Raw genomic sequence first — 27,186 nt, forward strand, 5'->3', positions numbered from 1 at the left:
GATCCTACCACCCCACACCACCTACAAGGCTCACTCCCTCATGTCATTTCAGTTCTCTTCCAACCCCTTATCATGCCCCAGCTTTGTATTACATATTTATTTGTTTATTGCCTTTTAAAACCTGCCCTTGACATGTTAATGCCATGAAGCCAGGAGCTTGGTCTTGCTCTTCACTTTATCTCCATATCTAGCACAGTGCTTAACATACAGCAGGTGTTCAAAAAAAAAAAAAAAAAAGTGTTCAGTGAGTCACTAAGAGGGGAAGCAGCAATTGTCATCATAGTCCCCACTGTCATGCCCATGACCTAGCTTCGTAGGACTGAGCCAACAGCAGGAAAAGGGGATGCATCTTTCCCTATACCGGAGTTTGCAAGTCCATCCGTCAAACCGGACTTTTATTTTCTGGCCCCCTCCATCTGTGAAATGGAGTTGAACTGGCCAGTCTCCACAGTCCTCCAAGCTCAGATATCTTGGGATCTGACAAGCTAATGTTCATTTCTTTGACAGGGCTGCGTTTTCCCAAGAGCAGGAGAAGCTGGCATGAGACCAGGATCAAATTGCAAAGGTGAACGGCCTGTTCTCAGGGCTCAGTGCCTGAGGACAGAGAGCCGGTGCCCCTCCTCCACTCGCTCTCCATTGGGCATATTTGCTGGCCTCTCGCCACCATCTCAATCCCCCAGCTCTGGCTCCTTCCCACCCCCTGTCACTCAGCCCTCCAGGAGGTCCAACAGGGCAGCTCCCAAGGTCCCTGGGAAGACTGGTGCTTCCCAGGGAGATGGGGTGACCTTGGCTGGGGGTCAGGCTTCAGCTGCTTCTTCCTTAGTCTCTTCACCTCTCTTCCATCTCAACTGTCTGCTCCCCATTACCTCCCTCAACTTCTGTGCTTTCTAAGGGGGCATGGTTCGTTGTAGTGCAATGTCAAATCCTGAAGGGGGCCTTCTTAAAGCGCGTCCTTGCGGCAAGCATCACCAGGGAGCTTGTGAGAAATGCAAGTTTCCAGATCCAGACCTACAGAATCAGAAATTCTGGGGAGAGACTTAGCCAACTGATGCTTGCTCAAGTGGAGAGGTCACAAAGGGGACTTGAGGAACAGGGAGATAAGTGTGTCTGAACTTCTCAAGCCTTTGTCCCTTTGACCCCTTCTTTCCTCTCCTGCCCCAGCCTCTGCAACAGGCAAATGTGTCCAAGGGTCCCTAGTTAAAAATTAAAGGAAAAAAATATCCTTGACTCCACAGATTCCCTCTATCTGTGTCTCCAATTTCTCTGCTCACCCCCAAACAACATAACTTCTTGAACAAATTATCTCCATTTTCCCCTTCCTCTCCATCCTTACCTTTATTTTTTAATTTTTTTTATGAAAAAGCTTAAAGAAATTGGTTTTATTTTTTTCTTTTTACAATTAGCTTTTATTATTCAATGTTATGTTTTTAAGATTTAAACATGATGATATTTACATATTTGATTCTATTTGATTTTTTTAATAGACTTGTCTTTTTTTTAATTTGATCTCATTAATTTTTTTTAAATTTTATTTTTACTTTATTTTACTTTACAATACTGTATTGCTTTTGCCATACATTGACATGAATCCGCCACCGGTGTATACGAGCTCCCAATCCTGAATCCCCCTCCCACCTCCCACCCCATATCATCTCTCTGGATCATCCCCGTGCACCAGCCCCAAGCATCCTGTATCTTGTATCGAACATAGACTGGCACTTCGTTTCTTACATGATAGAATACATGTTTCAATGCCATTCTCCAAAATCATCCCACCCTCCCCCTCTCTCTCACAGTCCAAAAGTCTGTTCTATACATCTGTGTCTCTTTTGCTGTCTCACATACAGGGTCATCATTACCATCTTTCTAAATTCCATATATATGTGTCAGTATACTGTATTGGTGTTTTTCTTTCTGGCTTACTTCACTCTGTATAATCAGCTCCAGTTTCATCCATCTCATTAGAACTGATTCAAATTTATTCCTTTTAATGGCCGAGTAATACTCCATTGTGTATATGTACCACAGCTTTCTTATCCATTCATCTGCTGATGGACATCTAGGTTGTTTCCATGTCCTGGCTATTATAAACAGTGCTGCAATGAACATTGGGGTACATGTGTCTCTTTCAATTCTGGTTTCCTTGGTGTATATGCCCAGCAGTGGGATTGCTGGGTCATAAGGCAGTTCTTTAAAAAATAATATTATTATGGTGTTCTTCACACACACACATTCACACAGCATAAGTAATAGTATAATAAAATCTGTGTATTTACTACACTCAAGAAAAAAAAATACAACCCATATGGTTGAATCCTGTGCACCACTGACCTGTCCCCAGCCCTGGAGAGACTCTTTCACACACCTCGTTGTAACTGTCTCTGATGAGAGTGGTCAGCGGACACTTCTGTGTCCTCAGCTTACTCTCCGTCTCAGCAGCAGTCACCCATGTGGCCACTTCCTTTTTCTGGAAGTACTTCCCAGGTATACCCTCCCCTAGTTTTCCTTCTCCTCTCCCTATTCTTTCCCCCTCCCCTCCCATCACCCCCTAACTGATTCCTTTTTCAGGCTTCTTGGGGGGTTCTCATGCCCTAGTCCTGGGTATTCTCTCTGTAGGTCACCGGTGCCTAATTGGGGACCACAGGGCCTGTGAAGAGAATTCGGGGGGGTCCATGAACTTGGGTGAAAGAATAACTACATTTTTCTTTTTTGTTGACTAACCTGTAATAAGAATTTGGCATTTCCTTCAATTACTAGCCAAGGTCCCAAATCATAACACTGTTAGCCAATCCTACAACTGGGCTTCCCCATAGCTCAGTTGGTAAAGAATCCGCCTACAATGCAGGAGACCCCAGTTCAATTCCTGGGTTGAGAAGATCTGCTGGAGAAGGAATAGGCTACTCACTTCAGTATTCTTGGGTTTTCCTGGTAGCTCAGATGGTGAGAGTCCACCTGCAATGTGGGAGACCTGGGTTCGATCCCTGGGTTGGGAAGATTCCCTGGAGAAAGGAAAGGCTACCCACTCCAGTATTCTGGCCTAGAGAATTCCAAAGACTGTATAGTCCATGGGGTCGCAAAGAGTTGGACACAACTGAGTGGCTTTCACTTTCAATTATGAGCAGAGATTCCAAATCATAACACTGTTAGCTGATCCTACAACTACATTACCAACAGAAATCACAAATATTTCCTATCACAGCATAGATATTACAGTGTCATAAAATACCGATCATGACTTCAGAATAATGGCCATTCTCAAACCCACCACTGGGTAATGTTACAACTACAGCACATTATAATCACAATGTCACTAGGTGTTCTTATTTTATGCATTTGAAAGCAATATTCTGGACTTCTACGGTGGTAGAGTGGATAAGAATCCACCTGCCAATAAAGGGGACACGGGTTTGATCCCTGGCCCAGAAAGATTCCACATGCTGTGGAGCTACTAAGCCTGTGTTCCCCAACTACTGAGCCTGCAAGCTCTAGGGTCCACAAGCCACAAGTACTGAGCCCTCGTGCTGCAAGTACTGAAGCCTGTGTGTCTACAGTCCGTGCTCTGCAACAAGAAAAACTACCACAATGAGAAGCCCACACACTATTTTTTTTAAGTAATATTCTGAAAAAGTATCCATAAGCTCCACCCAGGACCAGCAGCCCAACTCCCCAAACTAAGACCCAGAAAACTTGCCTAAGGTCACCAGCTGATGGCCTGGGTTTCAAGACTCCCTGCCCAGGGGGCTCCTCAGGTCTGCACAGCAGGGCTGGGGCCTCAGGGTAGCTTGGGGTCCTCTCTAGTAATGGGAACCCCCTAAGCACTCTTATTAGTCCCCTATTTGTTCTGTGGCTGCAAATGGCTGGGGGGGCAAAGGCCACCCACAGCTGGGACCCATCACCCAACTTGCCATGCCCACTTGTGGGCTCTAGGATGTTAATCTGGGCAAGAAGGGCCCCAGTTCAGCCAGCCTGCAGCTCTGATGAGTAAATGTCAGCCTGTGTGTGGGGGTTGGGTCCAGCCCCAGGGCTCAGGCACCAGCTGAAAGGGTGGGAAGGGAAAAGTCCTCATGGAGGGGGAAACCCCAGATGGGATCTGCCCCAGCCCCCAGCCCCACTCAGGATTGGACCTGCCCATTCTCTGTCATCCTCCTGCTGGTAAACTCTCAGGGCTGAAATGGGAAAGAGGGGGCCTGCATCTCCACCGCACCCCTCCCCGCCCCCGCTGCCCCCAGCCTGCAAAGAGGTTGATCTTTGGCCCTTGAGCGGCCCCCTTCTCGCCTTGGCCCTGAGTTTGGTTCTGGCTCTGCTACGCCCAAGCGTGGGCCTCTAGCAGTTGAAGGCTGCCTTTCCCTGAGCTTCACGTTACCAACCTGTGACACAGGGACAGTAAACCCTGCTTCTTTTGTGGGAGGAAGCATTTGAAAAGGGCCTTGAAGGAAAGGAAATAGTTTTGATAGACCGAGCCTGGGGGAGGAAGGAAGGAACTCTGGATAGAATACAGCTGAGCACATAGGCAGGCGAGTCTCAGTGGCCAAGGAGATCTGCTGAAGTCTGCTTTTTTCCTGCATTATCTAAGTGAAAAAGACTTCATCTGGTAAATGGAGAAGCAATTGTGGCCCACTCATCCAATAAACTCTACTCAGCAATAAGAAGGAATAAATTACTGATGCATTCAACAGCAAGGAGGCACCTCCAGTCAGACTGCATTGAAAAAAGCCAGATTTAAAAGGCTACAGACTGTAGGATTCCATTCATATGACTTTCTGGAACAGTCGGAATCACTTGTTGCTAGAGGCTGAGGCCCAGGGGTGGGGATTCACAGCAAAGGGACACGGGAACTTCTGGGGTGTGTTGGTAATATTTTGTATTGTGTGACAGCGGTTACATGACGATATACATTTGTCAAACTTATAGAGCTGTACATTAAAAGGGTGAATTTCACTGTATGTGGACTATATCTTAATATAAAACAAATCCACCAACACAAGGTTCTATAAAATGTCCCATATAAAACATGTGTTATATAATATGTGTTATATATAAATATGGGCTTCCCTGGTGGATCAGATGGTAAAGAATCTGCCTGCAATGCAGGAGACCTGGGTTCAATCCTTAGGTTGGAAAGATTCCCTGAAGAAGGGCAGGGCAACCCACTCCAGTATGCTTGCCTGGAGAATCTCATGGACAGAGGAACCTGGCAAGATACAGTCCATGGGAAATGTATGTTATAAATGTGTTTCCTCAAACTAATCCCTCACCTTCTGAATTTCATTTATGTAGTCAAAAAATTATTTCTTGAGTACCTATTATATGCTAGATCCTGTTTTAGGTACTCAAGAATAAGGAATGAACAAAACTGGCAAGCTTTCTGATTCCAGGACACTTCCATGGACTATATCAGTTAAATTCCAATAGTGATGAGGGCTACAAAGAAAATAAGACAGGGTAGTGACTGGGGTCAGGGGCATGTTTAGCCACAATAGCAGGGAAATGCTCAGCAGAGGGGGCCATCTGAGCTGAGCCAACGTGAAGAAGCCAGCTGTGGGAAAGTCAGGAGGAAGGGAATTCCAGGAGGGAAAGGCAGTGCAAAGGCCTTAAGGTGGGAATGTGTCTGGTGTGTCAGAGAATCAATAAGATCAATAACAACGATATGTCCTGCCTGTCTCTTTCGTAGAAAGGGTTCACATTTGGGAAAAGCATTTTGTCAACTACAGATAAAAGCCAAGGCAGAAAGAAAGAGTAGTGCCTTATATATGATGAACCTGGGTTTGAATAACAGCTCTTTAGCTAAATGGCTCTGTGACCTTGGGCTATGTGACCTCTACCTCTTTGGGCCACTTCTCTAGAATGCAGATAATCGTGGCTCCTATCTCCAGATGGTAGGCAAGATTCCAGGCATGATCCATTTAAAAGGCCTAGAGCATGATTATGTAATTGACACATGAACAATTCTGGTATGTCTTTAAGTCTGTATCAAGGGTTACCAGGCAGCTGTTTAAAAGAACCAGGTCAACCTTCATCAGGAGTAGACGTGAAACGATGTCCCAGATACACTCTTGAGAGAAAAAAGCAAGATACAGAACATTACCTACAGTGTGGACCCATTTGTGTATAAGAAATCCCAGATGATGTGTTTTCATGTGTACTCAGATAAAGGGCTGTTGCTGCTGCTGCTGCTGCTGAGTCGCTTCAGTCGTGTCCGACTCTGTGCGACCCCAGAGGCGGCAGCCCACCAGGCTCCCCCATCCCTGGGATTCTCCAGGCAAGAGTACTGGAGTGGGGTGCCATTGCCTCCTCCAATGCATGAAAGTGAAAAGTGAAAGTGAAGTCACTCAGTCGGGTCCGACTCTTAGCGACCCCATGGACTGCAGCCCACCAGGCTCCTCCATCCATGGGATTTTCCAGGCAAGAGTACTAGAGTGGGGTGCCATTGCCTTCTCTGAGATAAAGGTCTAGGAGGCACAAACTAGTAACCCTGGTGCTTTGCTTCAGGGAAGGCGATTACAATGGGGGTGATGGTAGTGTTTTGCTTTTGTTTTTTATATTCTGTATCTCTAAATTGTTTCTATTTTAAAAAAACAGGATGAGATTGTATACAGGCATGCTTCATTTTATCATGCTTTGCAGATATTGCCTTTTTTCTTTCTTTCTTTTTTTTTTTTTTTAACAAATTGAAGGTTTGTGGCAATTCTGTGCCAAGCAAGTTTGTTGGTTCCATTTTGCCAACAGCATTAACTAACTTCATGCCCCTGTGTCATATGTTGGTAATTCTCACAGTATTTCTTTTTCATTGTGATCAGGCATCTTTGATGTAATTACTGTGAAAGATTATGACTCGCTGAAGGCTCAGATGATGGTTAGCATTTTTTAGCAATGAAGTATATTTTAATTAAGGCCTGTACTTAAAAAAAAGACATAATGCTATTGTATTAATGGACTACAATATAGTGTAAAAATAACTTTTGCAATACACTGGGAAACTAAAAAGTCATGATTCTCTTTATTGCAATATTCACTTTATTTTCAGGAGTTTGGAACCAAACTCTCAATATTTTCAAGGTCTGCCTGTACAGATATAATTACTATAATACTGAAAAGCCAGTATGTCAGCCAGGCATTCTTAACAGCTATTCCTGGATCCCTGAGGGATCTGTGAATAGAATTCAGGGAATCTGTGGACTTGGATGGGAAACAGTTTTGTTCAGTTTGTTTTTTCATTTTGCTAATCTCTAACTGAAAGGAGCTCTTCCTACAGTGATGAATGTAGGCCACAAATTACTGCAGTGGTGGAAGTGCGCGTGACGGTCACCAGCAGACATCACAGATAATCCCGTGTCTCACTCCAGTGGACATTTATGACATACTGTTTATACTTATTACAACTTCAAAAGGATGGAAGGGGGACTTCCTGGCAGTCCAGTGGTTAAGAATCCCTCTTCTAAGACAGGGGTCGTGGATTCAATCCCTGGTCAGGGAACTAAGATCCCACGTCATGGGGCAACTAAGCCCGCACAGTGTAACCTCTGAGCTCACGTGCTCTGGAACCACAACCAGAGTAGCCCAAACGCTGCAGTGAAGATCCTGCGTGCCGCAAGACACAACACAGGGCCCCCCCCCCAAAAAAAATGACAGCAAGTACTAGATCCACCAGAGGTCTTGTTATTCAACAGACTAACACAGAAGTACTATACGACTGTATCACACATCTGCTCTTTTTTCTTTTAGTTGTTAATTGGAGTATAATTGCTTTAGAATGTTGTGTTAATTTCTGCTGTACAACAAGGTCAATCAGCTCTATGTATATATCCCTTCCGTCCTTACTCTCCCTTCCGCCCCTGCATCCCACCCCTTTAGGTCGTCACGAGCTCGGAGCTGAGTCCCCTGTGCTGTGTAGCAGCTTCTCACTAGCTATCTATTTTACGCATGGTGTGTGCTACTCTCTCAACACACATCTGCTCTGAAAAATATTTGATATCTGTATCTCAAGGCAATTTGTTTCCTTTGTAAATCTACGCATATACACTTATTTATTTATTTTTTGGCTGCGCTATCTTCATTACTGCTCGCGGGCTTTTCTAGTTGCGGTGAGTAGGAGCTGCTCTCAACTTGCGGTGTGTGGGCTTCTCATTGCAGTGGCTTCTCTTGTGCAACGCAGGCTCTAGCTGCACAGGCTTCAGTAGTTAAGGCACAAGGGCTTAGCTGCTCCAAGGCATGTGGAATCTTCCTGAACCAGGGCTCAAACCCAAGTCCCCTGCATTGGCAGGTGGATTCTTAATACCTGGACAACCAGGGAAATCCTGAAGCATGTAATTATATATGTTTAAAGACATTCTTCTGAGAGAGGCTGTAGATCTTTATCAGATGCCAGAGGGACCCAGGGCACAGGAAAGGCTGAGACTCTGAAAACCCCTCCCACACACATGTCTGCACGAGTGGACACTCAGTGGGCCACTAACTCTGGGTGCAGGGCCTTTGCTAGCAGTTCTTCTGGTGCTTGGAAGGATGTCTGGAAGTTTCTAGGTGTTCCATGAATATTTGTTAAGCTGAATGAATGGATAGATTGGACATCTCCCCTCCTGGAAGAATTAGCTCTGAAATAAAATACCCCATGTAGATCTGTGGTATAGCCACTGGCAAACAGAACAACAGGAAAGGAGAGAAGTGCTTTTATAAAACCATGGAACCCCAGCCTGAGCTGCCTCGTGGCTTGCCACTTTTCACCTTTGTGCTTCCATTTCGCCATCAGTAGATGGGGTGTGGGGTTGGAGTGAAGAGGGAAGATGTGGACCTCGTAGAAAAGGGCCCGAGCAAATGGAGGTTCAGACACGCAGAGTCACTTCCCTGAGGTCACCCAACAAGTTGGCGGTTGCTGGATTCATATCCAGGTCTGCTGATTCGAGAGGCCGGGAGGTCAGGTCCGGTGAGCAAGAAAGAAACTCTAAGCATATACCAGCAATGAATAGGGTCCTATCCACCTGCTTCTAGTCTATACCAATATCAGTGCACCATTCCATACCCTGCATCTTTTTTCTTAATGTAATTTGGAGATTGCTCTATGTTCATCCAGAGGAACTTGCCTTGCTGTTTGAAGTGCCCCACCGTTTGCTCCTCTGGTTCCCTATTGCTGGGTCTGCAGGTCATTTCCAGGCTTTTGCCATCACATCAGGGCTGCTGGGAACATCCTTCCCGCTTGTCACTAATCCCTCTGCAAGGCTGCTTGGGGATAAATCCCTTAAACCATGGCAGCCGCTTTAAAGGATAAGGACACTTGAGATTTGGACGAATGGCAACCCACTCCACTGTTCTTGCCTGGAGAATCCCAGGGACAGGGGAGCCTGGTGGGCCACCGTCTATGGGGTCGCACAGAGCCGGACACGACTGAGGCGACTTAGCAGCAGCAGCAGGGAGAAGGCAATGGCAGCCCACTCCAGTACTCTTGCATGGAAAATCCCATGGACGGAGGAGCCTGGTGGGCTGCAGTCCATGGGGTCGCTAAGAGTCAGACACGACTGAGAGACTTCGCTTTCACTTTTCACTTTCATGCATTGGAGAAGGAAATGGCAACCCACTCCAGTGTTCTTGCCTGGAGAATCCCAGGGACCGGGGAGCCTGGTGGGCTGCCGTCTATGGGGTCACACAGAGTTGGACACGACTGAAGTGACTTAGCAGCTTAGCAGCTCTGGGCAGAGGGTTGTGTCTGTGGTTCTCACACTACGTTTGAAAGAGGGATGCTGGGGTATGGCCATGGAGCCAGGGTGTTACCTACTCAAATCCTTCAACACACATCCACATGCCCCAATCTCACGAGCTTCCAGAGCTTCTCCTGTCAGCTCTCTTCTGACTTTCAGTCTGCCCACAAGTGTCACCTCCTCTGATGGCCACCCCATTAAAGGTAAGTGCACCCCTAGCCCTACTACGCCTGCCATAACTGTGGTTTCGTCACAGCATGTCACGTGTTTCAAATCACTGCAGTCGTTTCCTATTCGCCTGTCTCCCCCCATGGGAATGTCAGCTGCAGGAGCACAGGGGTGCCCTGTTCATGGCTGTACCCTCTGTGCCTCAAGGAGTGCCAGTAGCTATACCAACTCAGTAACAAATAAGAGAGGCTCAGTAACTATTTGTTAAAAAAACCAAATAGGTCCGTTCTATGTAAAGGGCACCAGATCTCCATGGACTATTAGTTTGGGTGCTAGAAATAAGTCTGGAGACTGACTCAGCCCCAGCTGCCCCCTGGATCCCTGTGAGAGGCATGGCCAGAGGGGTCAGAGAGTTTGGAGAGACAACTAGTTCAAGGGCAGGAAGAAAAGGGGAAGCTGGAGGGAGGGGAGAGGAGCAGAGGGAGGCTCACAGCGAGGGAGAGAGCCAGTTTGGGGCATCTGAAGGAGAAAGTTCCAGAAACCTGACACAGTCTTGGGGCTCATTTGTCTGTTGAGCAAACTCATTCAGAAGCACTGGACCCATGCGGAGCACTGGGGGGAGAGCAGTGACTAGAGGAGGCTTGTTCCTGCTTCAGAGGTGGTGTCAGGCATTGCCCCGAGGGCCTTATTTGGTCTGTTTAGATCTTGCCTTGTCTCATTGACCCCATTTCATGGCCAAGGAAAAGGAGCACAGAGAAGACGAGCCCATTGCCCAAGTCTCACAGCTTGTGAGTGGCAGAGGCTGGCTCGGGACCAGGCCTTCGGGCTCCCGAGACCATGGCTGTCACCACTTCAGTGGGCTGCTTGTGGCCTCTGGACTCCAAGGCAGCCCCAGTGATCTGCTCCCCTCCCAGTTCTCATGCCCCCGTGTCATCAGACTGGCCAGTGTGAACAGGATACTGGAGACGTGGTGGTGGTGAGCCAGGCTGACGTCATCACATCGTGGCATCATCACATTGCGGCTTGCGCTTTCTCCCTCCTGAATCTCTTGCTCTGGAGGAAGTTGACCACCATGTCCTGAGGACCCTCAAGCAGCCCTGAGAACCCATCTGGAGAGGAACAGAGGCCTCCCACCACAGGCCAGTACTGCCCTCCCAGCCCTATGCTGGGGCCACCTTTGAGTCTGATCCTCCAGTCCCAGTCGAGCCTTCAGGGGACCACAGCCCCAGCTGACACGCGAGTATAACTGCATAGAGAAAAGACCCAAGTCAGAACTACCTTATCAAGCTTCTCTCAATTCCTGACTCCCAGAAACTGTGAGAGATAATAAATGTTTGTGGGTTCAATTAACTTGCTGAATGAAAGTGTGAAAGTGAAAGTGTTAGTTGTTTGGTTTGTGTCCGACTCTTTGCGACCCCATGGACTGTAGCCCGCCAGGCGCCTCTGTCCATGGGGTTCTCAAGGCAAGAATACTGGCGTGGGTTGCCATTTCCTTCTCCAGGAGATCTTCCCAACCCAGGGACTGAACCTGGATCTCCTGCATTGTGGGCAGATTCTTTACCAAGACACCAGGGAAGCCCAGCTTGTTGAATGCCTTCACTTCAGTCAGTCAGTTCAGTCGCTCAGTCGTGTCCGACTCTTTGCGACCCCATGAATCACAGCACGCCAGGCTTCGCTGTCCATCACCAACTCCCAGAGTTCACTCAGACTCACGTCCATCGAGTCAGTGATGCTATCCAGCCATCTCATCCTCAGTCGTCCCCTTCTTCTCCTGCCCCCAATCCCTCCCAGCATCAGAGTCTTTTCCAATGAGTCAACTCTTCACATGAGGTGGCCAAAGTACTGGAGCTTCAGCTTTAGCATCATTCCTTCCAAAGAAATCCCAGGGTTGATCTTCAGAATGGACTGGTTGGATCTCCTTGCAGTCCAAGGGACTCTCAAGAGTCTTCTCCAACACCACAGTTCAAAAGCATCAATTCTTCGGTGCTCAGCCTTCTTCACAGTCCAACTCTCACATCCATACATGACCACAGGAAAAACCATAGCCTTGACTAGATGGACCTTAGTTGGCAAAGTAATGTCTCTTCTTTTGAATATGTTATCTAGGTTGGTCATAACTTTTCTTCCAAGGAGTAAGCGTCTTTTAATTTCATGGTTGCAATCACCATCTGCAGTGATTTTGAAGCCCCAAAAAATAAAGTCTGACACTGTGTCCACTGTTTCCCCATCTATTTCCCATGAAGTGATGGGACCGGATGCCATGATCTTCGTTTTCTGAATGTTGAGCTTTAAGCCAACTTTTTCACTCTCCTCTTTCACTTTCATCAAGAGGCTGTTTAGTTCCTCTTCACTTTCTGCCATAAGGGTGGTGTCATCTGCATATCTGAGGTTATTGATATTTCTCCCGCCAATCTTGATTCCAGCTTGTGTTTCTTCCAGTCCAGCGTTTCTCATGATGTACTCTGCATAGAAGTTAAATAAGCAGGGTGACAATATACAGCCTTGATGTACTCCTTTTCCTATTTGGAACCAGTCTGTTGTTCCATGTCCAGTTCTAACTCTTGCTTCCTGGCCTGCGTACAGATTTCTCAAGAGGCAGGTCAGCTGGTCTGGTATTCCCATTTCTTGAAGAATTTTCCACAGTTTATTGTGGTCCACACAGTCAAAGGCTTTGGCATAGTCAATAAAGCAGAAATAGATGTTTTTCTGGAACTCGCTTGCTTTTTCCATGATCCAGTGGATGTTGGCAATTTGATCTCTGGTTCCTCTGCCTTTTCTAAAACCAGCTTGAACATCAGGGAGTTCATGGTTCACATATTGCTGAAGCCTGGCTTGGAGAATTTTGAGCATTAATTTACTAGTGTGTGAGATGAGTGCAATTATGCGGTAGTTTAAGCATTCTTTGGCATTGCCTTTCTTAGGGATTGGAATGAAAACTGACCTTTTCCAGTCCTGTGGCCACTGCTGAGTTTTCCAAATTTGCTGGCATATTGAGTGTAGCACTTTCACAGCATCATCTTTCAGGATTTGAAATAGCTCAACTGGAATTCCATCACCTCCACTAGCTTTGTTTGTAGTGATGCTTTCTAAGGCCCACTTGACTTCACATTCCAAGATGTCTGGTTCTAGATGAGTGATCACACCATCGTGATTATCCAGGTCGTGAAGATCCTTTTTGTACAGTTCTTCTGTGTATTCTTGCCACCTCTTCTGAATATCTTCTGCTTTTGTTAGGTCCATACCATTTCTTTCCTTTATTGAGCCCATCTTTGCATGAAATATTCCCTTGATATCTCTAATTTTCTTGAAGAGATCTCTAGTCTTTCCCATTCTGTTGTTTTCCTCTATTTCTTTGCATTGAATGCCTTAGGGTGACTTTTTCTAGATAAGTACTGTCCTGCTTTCGCAGAGGTCACAGAGGTCAGACACTCTTGCTCACAGGTGGCCCACCCCTCTTGCCTGGCAGATCGAATCCCACCCTGTCACCTTCAGACTACAGTTTCCCAATGGAACTAACTAGTTTTATTTTCCCAGTGGAACTAACATTGTATCTGTGGACTTGACGGCCAAGGTTGGCCCCTCCTCTGCCCATCTCCAGCCCCTCCCATCCCCTTGGGCCCACACAGGCCCTGACCCCTGGGCTCAAGGCAGAGGGGATTTGTCTTGTTTTTTTTCAAGCAGCCAGGCCCAGCCTTCCTCGGCTGTTTTCCTCCCTGCAAAAGATTCTGTTGATTTCCTTCTGGGTCAGGGCTCAGCGGAGTGAGTGGGCAGGGAGCCAGGGCTGGAGAATGTCTTGCACCAACAGCCTGTAGAGGAGGGATGCGCTTTTCAGCTCTTAGCTTAAGTTGCAATTCCCGATTCCCGGCACAAGCCTGGCTCCGCCCAGCTTCCAGCTGCAGCGTTGAGTCTAGCGGGCCTGGCACAGGGCACTGAGAGTCAGGCGCTGGTTCCATCACTGCTTTGCTGTATGCTTTCTGGACCAGTGACTGAGCTTCTCTGAGCCTCAGTGGCCTCATCAGAAAATGGGGCTGATTCCTCCTTGCAGAGGGGCTGGCGTGGGCCCCTCTGCCGCCTGGATGTGGGTGCTTCTCGTTAGCGGGGGCAGGGCAGCCAAGGCCTTGGCCTCAGCTGTCCCTTTATGGTTGTCTGTGTCCAAACCTTGATCTTGGGAGGACTGTCAACAGTGAGGCTCAGCAGATGAGTCCTTCTTACTCTCCCAAGTGTAGGAGCCGGGAGTTTAAACAACAGGGTGACGTTTTCTGCAGTTGCTTACCTCCCCACCACTTGGGCATCAGCCCTTACCTGGAGTGGGATGGTGTGTCCATTTTGCTTGGCAAATGTCTACTTAGTGTTTATTATGTGCTGGACACTGTTCTAGCCACTATGTGTGTTAAATCCCTGTTGCCACCCTCTGTGGTAGCTGATCCTATCAACCTATTTTACAGATGAGGCACAGAGAGGTTAAGCAACTTGTTCAAGGACAAACAGCTCACCAGGGGCAAGTCCAGGCTCTCTGGGAATGGTTCTCTTAGGCTACACTTCAAAGCTGGCGTGCCTGAAGTGACCAAGTGACAGCATTTCCCCTCCTCCACCACTCCAGCTCCCCCTGGGGGAAGGGAGTCAAGTGCCCTCTAGATGCAGGGAAGCCTTGCTGGAGTATCTCCCCCAGGTAGCACCAGGCTTTCCTGTCTGAGGAACTCTGGTGGGTAACTCTGCCTTTGTCTGGTCTTCCTCCTCTGCAGGCTGGATGGAAAGAGCGATTGCTCCCCACTTGACAAATGAGTTTAATCCAAGACCCAGAGAGGCCAAGCGTCACCCACAGCTGGTAAGTAAGGAACTGAATCCAACGGCTAAGCTCTTTCTGCTCACCCGTCACTGGTAGGCGAGGCTGACCCTGAAGACAGGGTGACAGGGATAGGACCAAGGTCAGGCAGGGAGGAGAGGAGCGGGTCCAGATGTCCATAGCCACTGCCCATCACTGGCGGGACAGAAAAGTGGCCACATCAGTTTCCAGCACCCCAGAGCCTCAATAGCAGGGTAAGATCTGGGGAGGCTGGTCTCATCTGGGCCACATTCTCCTAACTCTCTGCATTCCAGCCACTGTGAACATTTTTCACTTCCTTGAAATCCCTTTGCTCTGTTCTATCTCAGGGCCTTTGCACTTGCTGGTCCCTGTGCTTGAAATGTTTTCCCCTTCTTTTCCTTGCCTAAGAACTCCTAATCTACTTTTTAGATCTCAGCTGTGTTCTTCTTCCTGGAGCCATTCCTCCACCGAGGTTGGGCCCCTTATTATTTACCCCTAGAACAGGTGAGCCCCTTCTTCACAGCATGTATTAATATCATGATTGATCAGTACACCTAAGAAATTACCAGGTTAGTGTCTTTGCCGCTGCTCCTGGAGGCGAAAGACCAAGTCTTCCTTGCTTACTGTTGAATTTTCTTCATCTGCACAGTGAGTAGCATGTAAGCTCACGGTAAACATCAATGGCTGCTGCTGATGCTTAGTCGCTCAGTCGTGTCTGACTCTTTGCAACTCTATGGACTGTAGCCTGTCAGGCTCCTCTGTCCATGGGATGCTTCGGGCAAGGATACTGGAGTGGGTTGCCATGCCCTCCTCCAGGGGATCTTTCCAACCCAGAGTTAGAGATCCCAGGTCTCCCGCACTGAACACGGATTCTTTACTGTCTGAGCCACCAGGGAAGCCCTACCATCAATGGAGGGGGTGATTAAGCACGTGGAGGAATGAACACTCCACCTGGAAAATTAAGTTCAGAACTGTGCACACATGTGTGTGTGCACAATTCCAGAGTTTCCTAGCTGTAAGGACACATGGCTTTTTCATGAGTTTCCTGACGTGCTACGTGTCCTCTCACCACTAGGGAGCAGAAGCAAAATTGTCCTTGACAATGATACCAGGGCAAATGTAGTCAAGTCACTCCCCCCGCCCAGGGGAGTGTACCCATCTGTAAAATGGGCAGCAGGGAGAGGCCGTCTGTGTAGTGATTAAGAGTGTAAAGTCTGGAACCAGCTTGCCTGGGTTCAAGCCCACCTCCCTCACCTCTCAGATGTATAAACTCTTTGGGCCTCAGTTTCCCCACAATAAGTGGAGATCATAACAATCCTCACCCTTCAGGATGTCGTGAGGTTTAATGAGTCATGCTTGTAAAACACGTGTACTAGTGCCTGGCACAGAGACAGTCCAGTGTGTGGAGTCGCTACAACAATGCAGTGGCTCCAGAAGACGGAAGAAGCCATAGCAGAATTTCCGATTTCCCTACAAGCAGATGTGGTGCCAGACGCGCTCCCAGGCCTCAGCAGGCACTGGTTATTTGGGCCTCACAGCAAACTCAGGCATGTGCCTACCACGTCCCCAGTTCACAGAGGGAAAAACTGAGACTCAGGCTTTTCCCATATTTGCAGAGCTATAAATCTCACAGACACAAGGTTGGGCGAACAAAGGCAAATTGTAGAAAGAGATGGACAGTGTGACCACTATACAGGATGTGGGAGGGACCTGGAATAAGAGGTCAGCAACATAGAATTCACAGTAGCTATCTCTGGTGGGGGAGGGAGGCAGGGGCCAGGCAGGGGCTTAAAGGGATTGGTAAAATTTTGTTACTTAAGCTGGGTTTTAGGGACAAGAAATTTCATCTGATCTTTCTCTCTACCTTTTCATCCATCAGAAACATTTCAAGTAACCATTTAAAACGCAAAGAATGAGCAGCAAGGAAATAACCAGGGGATAGTGATGACAATTTTTTTTTTCCCCTCTGTGTCTTCACACAATTCCATATTTCTCATTTTTTGCACTGAAAATTAGTCAAAAGCTGAGGAAAACAACTAGGGCTGTTGGCAAGAGGTAGAGCTGGGATTGGACCCCAGGTCAGCATGCCTCTGGAGGAAGAGGCCCCAGCCCCTCATCTGCAGCCTCTCTCCAGCTCATCTCTTTGCCTGGGGGGCCCACTTACAGCTTTTGCAGAGCTTTCCTGCGGGGGTTCCCCTCAGCTGCCTGGGAATCACCTTCCTTCCTTCAGCCTCATTTAGCAGACCGAGTGCTGGACTGGAGTCAGGAGCGAAGGGCCACAAGTCTCCGCCATCCTAAGCTTCTGAGGCTCTGTTTCTCTGTCCAAGGGACGTAGTTTTACTTTCAGCCTCAAGCCCCAGTCATCTCCTCACCTGCCTGCCTACCCCACCAGGTGTCTACATGCTTTACTTCATTTTGTCCTCACCTGAGGTGCTTGGCTTCATGCCCCACCACTTTGAAGAAGAGGAAACCGAGGCCCAGGGAAAAGAAAAAGGGACTTTCCCAAGATCACACAGGCAGGATGCAGAAAAGCTGGCATTCCTGTGCTGATTCCAAGATGGATTCCTTTCCTGGGCCGAGCATCCTCAGTATGTTTTCCTTTCTTTCTTCCTTCTTTTCTTTTTTTTAAAGATTAAAGAAAAATGTGGACCATTTTTAAAGTCTTTATTGAATTTGTTGCAATATAGTTTCTGTTTTATGTTGTGGTGTTTTGGCAGGAAGGCACCTGAGATCTTAGCTGAAAGGTGAAGTCTTAGCCACTGGACTGACGGGGAAGTTCCCCCCGTGTGTTTACAACAGCTGGCTTTCCTGGGCTCTGTCAGACACTGTCTTCTGCCCTCCATGTATATTAATTCATTTAATCTCCATGACAACCTGCAACGTGGCTTCTACTATTGTCCCTGTTTCACAGACAAGGAGGCACAAACTGGCAAAGTGAGAACACACAGCAGCAGCGGAGATGGGATTCAGATTGAGTCAGTGGGACCCCAAGGCTCACGCTCGGTTTCTGTCGGATTTACCCTAGTACAAGGAGGGAGGTTGTAACAGTGAGGAAGCCTAGATGGAGGTTTGGAGTCCGCTCAATTCTCAAGGGCTGCCCTTGAAGACTGAGGTGCTATGTGAATCTGCTCTGGCAGAAGTTCTCCTTGGCTGAGGGCCTCCTGGGCAAAGGAGAAAATCTAGCCCCTGTGAGTTTCCCCTCTGGCGGCCAAGGGCCTCTGCTCCCTAGGACCCAGCTGGGGGCCCAGGGACCAGGACACAATGGATGGGTCTTGTCGATTAGCCAGGAACTGGTCTAAGTGCTGAGAGTTTGGTTTCTGGCATTAGACAGTCTAAGTGTGAACGTGACCCACCTTTCCTGGTCATGGGACCTTGGGCAAGTCACCTCACCTCTTGGTGCCTCAGTTTTTTCATCTGTGAATGGGCAAGCAATCTTCCTTTATAGACTCATTGTGAGAATTCAATGCAGTCATTGTCACAAGGCACAGAGGACAGTGTCTGGCACACAGGAGGGGCTCCTGGTCTGTTTCTTTATCCTACCCTCTCGCTGGGAGGCAGTATTTTAAATTCCACTTTGCAGAGGTACTGCTTGAGGCAGGTGGCTTCCCCAGGGCACACAGCTGGTCGGCGAGCCCCCTGGGACATGGCCCCTGATTCAGGCTCCATTCCAGGCATTTCAGAGCCAACTCCAGGGCTAAGCAAACACTCAGAGGCCAGAGTTTAGGCAGAGGTGCAGGCTTAAGGGCAGACCTGGGGCCTGTTTTCTCACATTTCCCCTTCAAAGAGCAAAGGGGAGGGAGGATCTGTGTATCTTCCAGCCCAGACTGAGCTCTGGGGTCCGGGAGGAGAGAGCCAGAAGTATAGGGCCGGCTGATTCCTCTGGGGAATCCCGCATGAGGGGCCACACTGCCGCTGCTCTGTGGTCATCCCTAGGCCCAGGGCATCTGTGCCAGCTGTTTCTAGGCTCCTTTCTTGGAAAAGGAAGAAGCATTCTTCCAAGAAGCAGATGCTGTTCTCCCCACCCGCTTCCCCAGCCCCGAACTGTCTAGAGGAGCCAGCAGCGAGGTTAGGAAATCAAACCCCAAGACATTTTGTTCAGCAACCGAGATCCATTTCTTGTTTGGATAACCAAAGGCCGAAAATGCCAAGAATTTACGGGCAGTCTGGGGAGGCCAGGGCAGTTGGGAGTCCTGGCCAGTTTGGGAGGATCTTGGGCTGGGCCAGGACCCCACGCTGTGCTCCCGCTGGATGCTCTTCTGACCCACATCCAGCCAGGCAAGGCCTTACGACCACTGGACCGAGGGGCTGAGTTATTCTGAGGTTTGACGTCAGGGTCCTGGAAAGAACAGCAGAGGCTGGGGGGCTCCTGTCCAGCCCTTGACCCTTCCCTGCTTGGCTTTGGGCACAGAAGGGGAAGAGAAGGAGGCCCCAGCTGAGCCTCGCTGGGAGTGGGATGCTGGCCATAGTGCCGGTAAGTCCTCCAGTGTGGATGGAGCATGCAGACACCCTGGGAGGTAAAGGCAGGAGAGATGGATGGCATAGGAGTGGGCGGACCAGGGCGAGCCTGAGTGCGAGGCAGGGAGAAAGCTAGGGAGATGCCAGCCAGACAGGAGAGAGAATGAAAGCGGCAGACACCCGCAGACTTAGAGAAGGTGAGTCAAGCCACCATGAGAGCCACAGGACAAGAGACAGAGAGACACAGAGATAGAGGGAGAGAGGCGGAGATGCACAGGAAGACAAGCAGTGAGGGCTAGCTGTTCTTGGTACAGACGAGAAAGTAGCGGGCTCCCTGGTTTGGGGCTCAGAGTCTGCCCCGCTCCTGGGATCCTGGAGACCCAGCGGAAGCTCTGCTGCCCTCAGATGCTGAAGGTGGGACAGGAGCCTGGGGACTTGTGTTTCCTCACGTTTCTCATGCAACGAGGGCTAAGATTGGCACTTCCTGATTGAGAGGCCCGGGGCGCTGGGGGATGACAGGACAAGAGTGGGTCTTTATTAAGCACCTGCTCTGGGCAGATGGTTTCTGGGCTCTGCCTCTCTTAAACCCAAATCAAATGTCAGGAGTAGGTGCTTTCACTCTCTTGTCTAAGACACACAGCAAGTATTCCTGAGTCTGTGGTGGACTCAGGAGCCAGGCACTAACCACTGGAATGCACAGCCCAGCAAGGGATGCCTGCTCTCCAGCTGGTTCTGCCCCACCCCCACCCCCCGTTCCCCTCAACATTCCTGCTGCAGCTCTTCACCCAGATGAAGGAGTGGAGCAGGGCCAAGAGCTGATGTGCAGCCCACCGAACTGATGGCTCCAGACATGAGTCACTGGGGCAGAGGCTTCCAGGAGGAGGGGGAGGGAGAGGAAAAGGAGACCAGTGGGAAGAAGGGAAGAGGAGGGGTGTGTGGAGGGGAGTGAGGAAGGGGAGAGGGAGCAGGGATGGGGCACCCCCATGCACCTTGAGCACAGGCGGAATAGCTGGAAGAAGAGAGTGGGTATTAGGGAATTTGGGATTCTGGAAGGGAGCACCCCGTTGTCTCAGATCTGGCCTCCCCCGCCTCCTTCACACCCTCCAGAGTTGTAGGAAGAACCCAGACTTTGGAGAAGTGGACTTTGGGTCTCCCTGCTGTGCCATTCTGGCCAGTTCCTTCCCCTCTCTGGCCTCTCAGTTTGCTCATCTGTACACTGGACTGGGAACAGGGAGAGGGGCTGGGGGCATGAGGGAGGGAGGCTCTCCTCTGCAACTTCCCAGCTGAATGAAACTTGCTGAGAGCTCGGTCTGGGAGGCCAGTCTTCCCCAGTCATCTCCGATGGCAATGGTGATGAGACTATTTTAAAACTCATTTTTTTTCTCTTCTGAGAGATTGTAGCAGAAGCCAAAAAGAGGCCCTCAAGTTTCAAAGACTCTGAGATAAGCCCAGACCAAGAGAATGCATGAGAGAAGAGCCAGAGGAAGGCCATGGTTACAAAAGGTAGCAAGTATGCCCGACTGGAGGGAGAGAGATGACTGTCCAGGTGCCTCGTACCCCTGAGCCAGGGGCCCCGTGTCTCATCTGGGGAAGGAAGGACTCAAGAATTTCAGGATTTGTGTTTCCTTCCGGGGAGAGTTCCTCATGGAAACAGCCGACATTGATTGAGAATTTACTGTATGACAGGCTCTGGGCCAAGGACTTCATATGCGTTATCTCATTAAACCTTCTTAGAGGTAGGTAATGTTGTCACTGTATTTTATTGGTGAGGAAACAGAGATTCAGCGAGGTGAAGCAACTTGCCATAGGTTACACAGTCAGAAAAGGGCAGAATGAGTCTCAAATTCAAAAAGTTGGGCTCTAGAGTTGGGGTCCTCACCTTCCAGGCTGTGCTGCTGCCTAAAGAGGTGATGGTACCCAGAGAAAAGTGACTGCTGATGGGGTCTGACCTTGGGGCAGGCTCTACTGGCTCAGGGTGACCTGGCAGTAACCCGAAGACCAAAGGGCCTGAAGGGAACACTCAACCCAAGCATACTCAGGAGATGGCAGGACAAACCTCTGCTTGGACCCCAGTAGAGACTGGGTAAGACTGGGAACTGCAGAGAACACCAGCATGGACAAGAGACACCTCCTGCCCCAAGTTACCTGCCACCCTTGGATTGACTTGACCAGGACCAGCGGTGCAGGGCTCCTATAGAGATGATGCTGAATTAAGTAATAGCCAGTTGAGCTACTGTATCCTTGCCCAGGTGAGTTACCCATGCAGCCGAGAGGGGTGGGTTAGCGGTCTCCTTGATCCTTGCAGCCAACCCTCTACCATACTGTTGTTGTCTCCACTTTGAGGAAGGGAAAACTGAGCCTTGCTCATCCACAGCCACGTGGCAAGTAAGTTCTGGGGCTGGGATGTAAACTCAGATCCACCTGATTCCCACATGGGAACTCTTTAGCCCCACAGTGCTCCATGGTGAGCCCTGCCTGGGATTATCAGGCTATGTGGACGGATATCTGGAGAGGACACTCCACTGCCAGATGAAGAGGTGAGCTGGGTGACCTCCTAACCGGAAACCCACTGGTTTAAATCCATCATCTGGCTCAACCAATGTTATCCAAGCACTAGGCACCCAGGGGAGTTGAAGATGGATGAGAGGGTGAGGCTTGGGGTAGAGAAAGCAGGTGCAAGGTGAGAGCAGGGTCCAGGAGAGAGGTGACAAGAGCCAGGGCAGGGAGGAAGACAGGAGGATGAGCTGGGAAGCTGAGGGGACAGGATGGATAGGACGTGCTGCCTGGGAGTGGGGTGGGCTTAAGGACACCCCAGGGCCACAAACCACCTGCTGGCTGGGTGGTACTACCTTCAGCAGAATAAGTGGGGGGTGGGGAGGGAAGATCTCAGTTTCAGGTAGCTTTGGATTTGAGAAACTGTGAGCCCTCAGAGGGGAGGTCGGGAGCCCCTCAGACGTTGGTTTGGTGTCATCATGGGGGTGGGGGGAGATGGTGCTGCGGGAGTGCTGGGAGGGCAGCCCTGGGGGTTGTGCCACAAAGTGTGAAAGGAAACAACAGAGACTCTGCCCTGGGAAACAGCAACATTTCAGGAGGAGGGGAGGAGCAGGAGTGGCCTGAGAGATGGGAGGGTCATTGTGCATCCATCCATTCAACAGACAAGTATTGAGTGCCTACTATGTGCCAGGCACTGTTCTAGGCCCTGAGAACCCAGTAGCAAACCAAACAGACTTGGCCCCTATCTTCTTGAAGCTCACAGACCGAAAGGAATGTTTTTAAGAAAAGGTGGTAGTAGGTGCTAAGAGAGAAAACCAAAGCTGGGTAAATAGACCATAAGGAGGGTGGCTATTTTAAATGTGGTGGACAGGAAGGGCCTTTCCGAGGAGGTGACGTTTAAGTAGCAGACCTGAGGTGCTTCAGGAGTGAGCCACATACATGTCTGGGTGAGGGGTCTTGCAGCTAGCAAGGATTTTCGCTCAGTAAGAATAACTAAAGAGAATGGGAGCCCCAGGAGGGTTTTGAGGAGAAACTAACCTAGCTTAGGTTTTAACAGGACCCCTCTGTCTGCTGAATACAGAATGGACTGTTGGGGTCTGGGTAGAAATGGAGCCTAGGACAGCAGTTGTGAAGACCATCCAAGTAGGAGATGGAGGTGGCTGGTCCAGGATGGAGGTAGGGACAGCAGTCAGAGTGGTAGATGAGGACTGGCTGATGGAGACCATTTCTGGAAGGATGATATTGGTTAGTGATACTAAATTTGCCAAGAGGTCAAGTAAGATGAAGACTGAGCTGTGGCCTCTGTATTAGGAAATGGGAAGTGGGAGGCTACTTAGGGAAAGGATGGGATGAAGGAGGAAGTAGAGGCAGAGCTTGTAGACTTCTGAGAGCCAGGCCAGAAGTCAGAAGGTATAGGCTGGAGAAGGGTCTTGTTCTCTCTCCTCTTCCTTCTCCCCTTCCTCTTTCTTTCTTTCTTTCTTTAACATGGGAAATGCAATTAAAGACTGAGGGGAAGGTACAGCCTAAAGGGAGGGGTTGTTAGAGACACAAGAGGAATGGTTGGTTTGAGGAGGTTCAGGGATTGCAGGGGATGCGACCCACAGGTGTGAAAGAGTGACTCTGGTCCATGGAGGAACCCTTCCTCTGAGCCAGAGAAAGGCCCTGGGGACTGGTGGGTGCATAGGTGAATCTGCAAGTGTGGGGTAGGCCCCACGTCTCTCTGAAGTAGGAGATCCATGGTCTGGTGAGAGGATGGGCACAAAGTAAAAATGGAGGCTGAGGAGGAGACGAGGCTTGGCATGACCCTTACAGGACTGGAAACAGCTGCCTGAAGACACACAGATTTCAAGGCAGCATGGAGCCCTCTGGGATCCAGTGTATGAGGCCAAGAGCTCCCTTGAGGGGGGACCTGAACGTGGCATGGTGGCAGCTGTAAGTGTTGCAAGGTAAGAGGGGCAAGTAGGCAGTGACTATGAGAAGATGGTGAATAGGAGGCTGAGGGGATAGATGGTCAGGGAAGGAACGAAACAGGAGCTTAAGTGTGTATTCGAGTATGTGCACAAATCAGCTTGGTTAGAGAAGTGTAACTCTCTACCTGGGAGATGGTCAACCCAGGGTATGCAGAAGGCCATCCTTTAGAAAACAGGAGGAAGCCACCGGAACTCTAATTTACGTGATTTCATGTTATCTTCTTAAAGTTTTCATTTGTGTCATACCTAGTAAATATTATATCAATAAGGTGCACAAATACTAAATAAATATGCATGTACCGGGGGAGCGACACATTGTTTGCTGACCAGGCAAACAATTTGAACAATTTGAACCATGGGATAAAGAGGGACTGCTCCCCATCTTGGACATCATAGGATGCTTTCCTCACCCCACCCAGGGCTGAGCCTGCTTTGTTCACCTTGGTTTCTTGCCTAGAGCCTGGCACACAGTAGAAGCTCAGAATATCTGCTCAAAGAATGAGGACAGGGGATCCTAGAGTGGCCCCGGCATTGGGCCAAAATGGCAATGAGGTCCTCGGCCCCCTCATCTCTGCCACCCCATATCCAGTTCATCAGCAGAGCCCATTAACTTCCCCTTCAGAATATAGAAGAATCTGACTGGCCACACCCCCTCCTGCTGTCCTGTATTGGGTCACGCCTCCATCACTTCTTGCCTGGTCTCTTCCTTGGGCTCCCAGCATTAAATCTGTCCCTTGTAGTCCCTATTCTGTTAAAACTAACTCAGGTGTGTCTCACCTGCTCAAAACCCTGCAATGGCTCCTGTGAAACTCAGAGGAAGAGCCAAAGTTCTTCCGGTGGCCCTCAAGGCCCAACATGGTCTGCCCTCCCCTCACCTCTTGGATTTTGTCCCTCAACCCTCCATTGCCCTCCTTCTCTGCTCCAGCCATGCTGCTGTTCCCCAGGTACCCCAACTACATTTCCACCACACAGCCTCTGCACTTGCTGGTCCCTTGGCTGGAAATAGCCTCCCCCTAGAAACCTTCCCAGGTTGCTCCATCACTTCGCTTGTTCTCTGGTCTCAAATGTCACCTCCTCTGAGAAATCCTCTCTGATTATCTGACTTCAAATAGCCACCTCTGGCCACTCCTTGCCTTTTTCTTTCTCACTTTGCTTTACCTCCGACAGAGTACTTATTGTTCATCCCTTTATTGTCTCTTTCCTATACTGGTCCAGAAGGGAACGTACTCTTCTGCTTACTGTTGTATTTACTGCTCCTAGGACAGGACTGGTCCACACTGGATGAATGAATGGCAGTTGGGGAGTTAGGTTTCCAGTTCTGTCTTCTCCCAGTCTTGTTGTGTGGCCTCAGGCTCATCTCTGCCCCTCTCTGGGCCTCATCATTCCAGTATGTACAATTCAGAGACAAGGGCCCTATTAGCCTGGCCATCTGTGTCCAGGGCAGGGCTGTGGGGTAGATGCTCCACCTGCTGTTCGCTGCCCTCACCCTGCTGCAGACCCAGCCCTTACCTTCTGTAGCCACTGCGTGTTGTTCTCCAGCATTTTTTCCAGCTGTCGCATCCGCTGGCTCGGCCAGTCTCCTAGGTTCAGTGCGGCCGCCGGGGAGTCCCTCTGGAGACTGTTAGAGGCCCCGAAGGCCTCGGGCTCGGGTGGGCAGGGCTCAGGCTCTGGCAGCACGAAGGTGTAGCTGCATTGGCCATGCTGGACTCGGTGGGCCCGGCGGCGCCCGGTGGCCTCCTGCCCCCTCCGCTGGGCCACAGTTGTAGAGGCCACAATGAGAAGGAGGCCACCCAGCAGCATGGCTGGTGGGGAGGGCATCCAGAGATGTGGTGATGGTGAGGGGTGTCGAGTCAGAGCCCTGGGGCTGGGCCTGTCCACCACCTATCTCCGTGCCCTGTTTGCACCCGCCGCTGGCCAACAGTGGCCAGGATTGCCTGCACAGCCGCCGCAGCTGCAAAGCCCTGTTTGGCCAAGCTCTTTCCAGGCGGCTATTTATAATTGTTCCAAATACCACAGCTGCTCCGCTTCCTCCCACCGCCTCACGCTCCCGCCCCCAGACACGCCCTCACCTCTGCTCTTCCCTCTTTCCCTTCTTGCCTCCTCGCGCGTGTCCACACACTGCTGCTATGTCCCTCCACTGGCTTGCTCTGCCTGCCTTGCCTCTGAGTTCTTTTTATGATCCAGTGGAGGCCTGGCCCCCCTGCCAGAAGGGAGGAAAGAAAACAACACACACACACACTCACACACACACACACACATACCCCAAACCCGCAAGCTGCCCGCTTCGGAAAACCAAAGGCAACTGAATTCTCTCCGTTCTGTCTCTGTCTTTCCGTGTCTCTCTCTCTCTCCAACCTCTCCTCGCAAGGCTGAGATCTCAAATTTCAGCCCCCAGCGCCTTCTCCTTCTCCCCCTCCACCTACCCCTTCTGATTTCATGTTAGCCTTGGAACACAGCAGAGTGACCTTAGACAGAGCAACGGGGAGGGGGGCAGAAGGGTGAGGCTGGGGAGGAGGCAGCCAGTTCAATCTGTTTCTAGAGACAGAGAAAATCCTTGCAAGGCCAGGGAAGTGGGCGCCCCAGCCAGGCTCCCATCCTCCCTTCTCCCTTGGGCCCTTGAGGGGCTCCGGTGCTGTGATAGTAAAGAGAGCATGTTCTTGTCTTGAGGCAGATAGTGCTGGAGCTGCCTTTGGCTGGAATGGGCAAGTAGATTTTGGGGAGAAGAGCCTGAGGTACAGCAGTGTCTTGACCAACCCCCAAGTTAGAGGCTGCTGCTGCTGCTGCTGCTAAGTCGCTGTGGGCTCTAAATCCTACTCCCCAAACACTGACCCTGAGACCTCGTGCGGGCAGCTTCACCCCTCTCAACCTCCATACCCTGAGGCGGAAACCTCATCTCGTGCATGAGGAATGTATATGAGTTCTCAGCATGGGGACAGAGGAATTTTTGATTTACTTGTTTACCTGTTTACGGATTCAAATCCAGGCTCCACCACTCATCAGCTGTGTGAGTTTGGGCAAGTCACTTAACCTCTCTGTGCCTCTGTTTCCTCTTGGTGAACTGAGAAATAGCATTAAAACCATCCACTTCTCAGGGTGTGAAAATTATAAGTCAAAGCAGTGCTGGCACAAGGTGAGCACAGAGTAGGAGTTTTGGTTGTCAGTGTTATAGTTACTATGTATCTCCCCTTCTCCAACCTACTGGAATATAAACCCCAAGAGGGCAAAGATTTGCCCTTAGTAGACTTGGTCGCTGGGCAGAAGATGCCCAGGAGTTGGTTGGGCCCCTCCTCTGTGGGCTGCCTTTCTTTGCTGTTTTCCCAGAGTGGGGGCCTATCCGGCTGTTTGGTATTGTTTTTTTTTTCCCTTTGTTTTCCCAAATCCTGATGAAATTTTGAACTGGACTAGCTTGGGACGGCAGCAAACTAGGGGCTCATCCGGGACTAAGAACATGAAACCAGGTGTGTGATTTCCTTTGGCAGGAAAAGGCAAGGCAGCTGGTCCTCAGCCACCAGCATTCATGGAGCTCTGCTCGCCCACCTCTGCCTCCACTGTCTCCACTGTAAATGGGGTCACACCACCGCCGACCTTGCAAGGAAGAAGTGTGTTAATT

The 27,186-nt window shown here is 49.8% G+C and overlaps 2 protein-coding genes across 3 annotated transcripts in view; one reads left to right on the top strand and one right to left on the bottom strand.

Moving 5' to 3' along the window:
* The window catches only part of FAM110A (family with sequence similarity 110 member A), a 74,352-nt gene extending 57,040 nt beyond the window's left edge, over positions 1-17,312 (top strand). Inside the window, exons 1-3 of one of the 2 annotated variants that reach the window (XR_005722312.1) lie at positions 13,657-13,932; positions 14,597-14,679; positions 17,051-17,312. The gene's annotated coding sequence lies outside the window, so the exon portion shown is untranslated. Of the gene's footprint in view, positions 1-13,656; positions 13,933-14,596; positions 14,680-17,050 lie in introns of those variants that run through there. The other variant, XR_005722310.1, reaches the window with a different exon arrangement.
* ANGPT4 (angiopoietin 4) overlaps positions 1-25,972 on the bottom strand; it is a 47,883-nt gene extending 21,911 nt beyond the window's left edge. The window contains exon 1 of the mRNA XM_040247640.1: positions 25,086-25,972. Within this exon, the coding sequence (XP_040103574.1) occupies positions 25,086-25,394 (309 nt within the window). The 5' untranslated portion in view covers positions 25,395-25,972. The remainder of the gene's footprint in view (positions 1-25,085) is intronic.
* Positions 25,973-27,186: the final 1,214 nt, after the last annotated feature.

This window comes from Oryx dammah, unplaced genomic scaffold, assembly GCF_014754425.2.
Source record: "Oryx dammah isolate SB20612 unplaced genomic scaffold, SCBI_Odam_1.1 HiC_scaffold_10, whole genome shotgun sequence".
Taxonomy (NCBI): Eukaryota; Metazoa; Chordata; class Mammalia; order Artiodactyla; family Bovidae; genus Oryx; species Oryx dammah.